Below are 5,290 nucleotides of genomic sequence, written 5' to 3' on the forward strand. Positions count from 1 at the left end.
CACACACACACACACACACACACACACACACACACACACACACACACACACACACACACATCAAAGGTTTGCCACCAGACTAGTACCCGAACTGAGGGCTATGAGCTACGAGGAGAGACTATGGGAATTAAACCTCACGTCACTGGGAGACAGAAGAGTTAGAGGGGACATGATCACCACATACAAGATTCTCAGAGGAATTGATAGGAGAGATAAAGACAGACTATTTTCCACAAGGGACACACACACTAGGGGACACAGGTGGAAATTGAGTGCCCAAATGAGCCATAGAGACGTTAGAAAGAATTTTTTTTAGTGTCAGAGTAGTAGACAAATTGAATGCATTAGGAAGTGATGTGGTGGAGACTGACTCCATACACAGTTTCAAGTGTAGACATGATAGAGCCCAATAGGCTCAAGAACCTGTACATTAGTTGATTGACAGTTGAGAGGCGGGACCAAAGAGCCAGAGCTCAACCCCCGCAAGCACAATTAGGTGCTTGCGGGGGTTGCGGGGGGACTCCATATCTACATTTAAAACTGTGTATGGAGTCAGCCTCCACACACACGCACACGCTCGACTGGTTACCACACACGACTAAAACTTTCAGAAAAACATTGTCTTTATTTGTTACGTTGTGTCGGGAGAAAATTGGTATTTACCAGGAAAAAGCTGTATAGTGCGTTTCGGAGTACTGCGGCGAGACTGCTTTGTTTACCTCCGTACTGCAGACAGGGGGACATATTAGTGCGGGAAATTGTTGGTGAAAACTGCGTCACGTCATGTGAATCTCTAGTGACTCCCTCGACACGCGCACATAGTATTGTTTGTGTGTACTTATTTAGTTACCTAGTTGTACTTACCTAGTTATGCTTGCGGGGGTTGAGCTCTTGCTCTTTGGTCCTGCCTCTCAACTGTCAATCAACTAATGTACAGGTTCTTGAGCCTACCGAGTTCTATCATATTTACACTTGAAACTGTGTATGGAGTCAGCCTCCACCACATCACTTCCTAATGCATTCCATTTGTCTACTACTCTGACAGTGAAAAAATTCTTTCTAACGTCTCTATGGCTCATTTGGGCACTAATTTCCACCTGTGTCCCCTGGTGCGTGTGTCCCTTGTGTTAAATAGTCTGTCTTTGTCTACCTGTGTGTGTGTACTCACCTGTGCTTGCGAGGGTTGAGCTCTGGCTCTTTGGTCCCGCCTCTCAACCGTCAATCAACTGGTGTACAGATTCCTGAGCCTACTGGGCTCTATCATATCTACATTTGAAACTGTGTATGGAATCAGCCTCCACCACATCACTTTTGAATGCATTCAATTTTTTAACTTCTCTGACACTGAAAACGTTCTTTCCAATGTCTCTGTGGTTCATTTGGGTACTCAGCTTCCACCTGTGTCCCCCTTGTTCAAGTATCATCCGTGCTAAATAATAATTCATTATCTACCCTCTGTATGTGTTGATCGAGTTTTCCCGAGTGCTTCTGTCCTCCAGCGTCGTGAGGTGCAGTTCACTCTGCCTTTCCCTGTAACTCGTGCCTCTTAATTCTGGGACTAGTTTAGTGGAATACCTCAAACTTTCACCAGCTTCGTCTTGTGCTTGACAAGCTATGGGCTTCATGCTGGGGCCGCACACCCCAGGATTGGTCTTAAACATGTGGTGTACAAGGCTCTCAGTTTACTACTTGTATTTACAATTTATTATGTGTGTTTGTGTGTGTGTATGAGTGTGTAATCACCTAGTTGTCTAACCTAGTTGTGTGTGTGTAATTACTTAAGTAATAAGTTGACAATCGATTTGAGAATGGTCCAGGACGGACCGAAACGTCGTCGTCCCTTCATTTTCTTGTGTGTGGTTTGGTCAACATACTTCAGCCACGAGTGTGTGTGTGTGTGTGTGTGTGTGTGTGTGTGTGTGTGTGTGTGCGCGCGATTTAGGCTACTTATTTATGCATATATATATATATATATATATATATATATATATATATATATATATATATATATATATATATATATATATATATATGTCGTACCTAGTAGCCAGAACGCACTTCTCTGCCTACTATGCAAGGCCCGATTTGCCTAATAAGCCAAGTTTTCCTGAATTAATATATTTTCTCTAATTTTTTTCTTATGAAATGATAAAGCTACCCATTTCATTATGTATGAGGTCATTTTTTTTATTGGAGTTAAAATTAACGTAGATATATGACCGAACCTAACCAACCCTACCTAACCTAACCTAACCTATCTTTATAGGTTAGGTTTGGTTAGGTAGTCGAAAAAGTTAGGTTAGGTTAGGTTAGGTTAGGTAGTCGAAAAACAATTAATTCATGAAAACTTGGCTTATTAGGCAAATTGGGCCTTGCATAGTAGGCTGAGAAGTGCGTTCTGGCTACTAGGTACGACATATATATATATATATATATATATATATATATATATATATATATATATATATATATATATATATATATATATATATATATATATATATATACATATATATATATATATATATATATATATATATATATATATATATATATATATATATATATATATATATCGCATGTCCATGTCCTTACGAATGCAAGACTTTCACGATGTGTTGACTGATTTCACAAGCAGCGATAACTTTACTTATTCCTCCCTCATCCTCCTCCTCCTCCTCCTCGCTTGCTTGTGATACTGAGGTAAGACATGTGGTGATCCTCAGAGCTGGTGCCCAGCGGGGAGCTGACGATGGACGGCTACCGCTACGACCACCAGGCGCCCAACCAGAACCGCACCAAGCGCATGAGAACCTCCTTCAAGCACCACCAGTTGAGAACCATGAAATCCTATTTCAATCTCAACCAGAACCCTGACGCCAAGGACCTGAAGCAGCTGGCGCAGAAGACCGGGTTATCGAAGAGAGTACTGCAGGTGAGGGGGTGGCTTCAGGGGGAAGGGGACACCTGGAGGGTGTGAGGGCGCGACCACTCAGGTCTTGAAGTGTGTGTGAGGTAGCCATGAGGTTTAGCTTCAGAGGTTAGCGAGAATATATAGCAAAACCTAGTTCTCTAGCCATGAAGGTCTTGATCAAAGCCTATAGTCCTCTATCCATAAACGTCTTGATTAGCTAGCCTAAATTTTCATTTAAAATAAACTGTGGCTATAATTTGCACAAATCAACAGTAGAGAGAGAGAGAAAGAGAGAGAGAGAGAGAGAGAGAGAGAAAGAGAGAGAGAGAGAGAGAGAGAGAGAGAGAGAGAGAGAGAGAGAGAGAGAGAGAGAGAGAGAGAGAGAGAGAGAGAGAGAGACAGAGAGAGAGAGAGAGAGACAGCATTCCAGTACTAGCCTATTTCTCTTCTTTTAGGACATGACGTTGAGTATGCCATGAGCTACTGACACACACGTGGGAGGGGGCCTTTTGGGGGTGTGCAACCCGCTTCAGCCAGGCTCGTGAACCACCACCATCACCACCCCACACCACCACCACCACCACCACCACCACTACGTTTTCTCTCCGCAGGTATGGTTCCAGAACGCTCGGGCCAAGTGGCGGAGGAACATCCTGAAGCAGGAACACGAGCGCCACGTTGGGGACAAGATGAAGGAGCAGTCGGGGCTTCTGGCTGACCTGCGACCTGTGGACTCCCTGGGACCCGGTCTCACCGACCTCTACGCCATGTCCTCGGGAGATGAGGGCAGCCAGTCCTTGCAGTTCACGGACATGTGTCAGTAGGAGGACGACGCTGGAGAGTGAGAGGAGGCCAGGGGTGAGGGGAGTGAGAGGAGGCCAGGGGTGAGGGGAGTGAGAGGAGGCCAGGGGTGAGGGGAGGCCAGGGGTGAGGAGAGGCCACAGGTATTCACAACTGGGTCGAGGGGGAGTGTAAATATTAGAGTTATCCCCGAGTAGTGTTGAGCTGCACTTAATGGTAATGGCTAGCACGAGGGGGGGGGGAGAGAAACCTCACCTTGCCAGGTCAGAATTTTACATTGAAGGAAATGATTTAACTTTTTTAATTTGATAAGCATTTCCATCCTTTCATTTCTTACCTCCATTCCGGTTAATCACGACAGCTCAATGATAGAGTTATCGTGATTCATTGCCCTGAATTGATATCAACTTTGCGATCTGACAAAGGATGTTTTTTCTGACAATTTACTGAAACCCGATAAACAGATGATACCTCAAGAGCACTGATAGTAAGGTAAACCCAAGGTGAAGCCCAAGGACCAGCGGAGATTTCACTCAGATGGGAACCAAGGGATGAAACTGTTTGTTCTTCGCAGCCTCCTTGCTTCCTTGTAGGGTCGACCCAGAGTCGAGTGTCAGGGCAACATCTCTCTGATTTAAGAACTGCTTGTCGGGAGGCAGAATTTGGTTAAATATATATATATGGCTGTGTTAGGTTTGCACAACATCAAGTTCATTAATGCTGCCGCTGATGTGAACTAGTAGAAGGATAGGTCGCACGGCTACCCACTTCAGCAGGGTGTAGGCTGAGGCAGGGTGTGGGCTGAGGCAGGGTGTGGGCTGAGGCAGGACAAAGGGAGGAGCCTCACCGTAAAAGAGGCCTGATCATGTGATACAGGTAAAGAACCTCATGGCTTCCTGTCAGTGTGAAACAATAGACCAAAGATTAGCGAGACGCATCAAGCACAAGTCAATGAGGCCATAGTGCCATGAAGACTGACTTGTACTGGGCTCAGCTTGGAAAAAAAAAATCCTTTTCCTGCAGTCAATTTTGGAGAGTCCGACTGTGCAAGAAATTGTCTATATATATATATATATATATATATATATATATATATATATATATATATATATATATATATATTTAATCTGAACCAGCACAATTAATAGCAGTCCTGAGAGCAACATAATTTTATAATTTTAAGCCTTCCGTTATGAGTATTATTACATTATTATTATTATTATTATTATTATTATTATTATTATTATTATTATTATTATTATTATTTGTTTTAATAGGGGAAAATAAACGCTGATTCTGCGGGAACAGAACTGTTACAAGTGGCAAGTATATGACAAAACAAAACAATAAAAAAGTCTTATACATATACAAGTACATATATTCAAGCACATGCAACATGTATATACACACATACATGTGTACACATGCGAGCACATGCAGCACTCCCGTGTTTGTACCCACCTACGACCATTAAAACTTTAATGAAAAAAATATATATACCAGATCGACACGACTTGATAAAGATAAAGGGCGGACCGAAAAGGGGTCTTTTTTTAATTTAATTAACTTTCTGAT

The 5,290-nt window shown here is 42.9% G+C and overlaps 1 protein-coding gene across 2 annotated transcripts in view; it reads left to right on the plus strand.

The window, feature by feature from the left end:
• LOC123752327 (LIM/homeobox protein Lhx2) overlaps window positions 1-4,807 on the plus strand; it is a gene marked incomplete at its 5' end in the record, with an annotated part of 29,499 nt that extends 24,692 nt beyond the window's left edge. The window contains 2 exon segments of one of the 2 annotated variants that reach the window (XM_069326481.1): window positions 2,727-2,935; window positions 3,526-4,807. In XM_069326481.1, coding sequence (XP_069182582.1) covers window positions 2,727-2,935; window positions 3,526-3,738 — 422 coding nt within the window. 2 annotated transcript variants of the gene reach the window in all.
• Between the last annotated feature and the right edge of the window lie 483 nt (window positions 4,808-5,290).

Source organism: Procambarus clarkii, chromosome 18 (genome assembly GCF_040958095.1).
Source record: "Procambarus clarkii isolate CNS0578487 chromosome 18, FALCON_Pclarkii_2.0, whole genome shotgun sequence".
Lineage (NCBI taxonomy): Eukaryota > Metazoa > Arthropoda > Malacostraca > Decapoda > Cambaridae > Procambarus > Procambarus clarkii.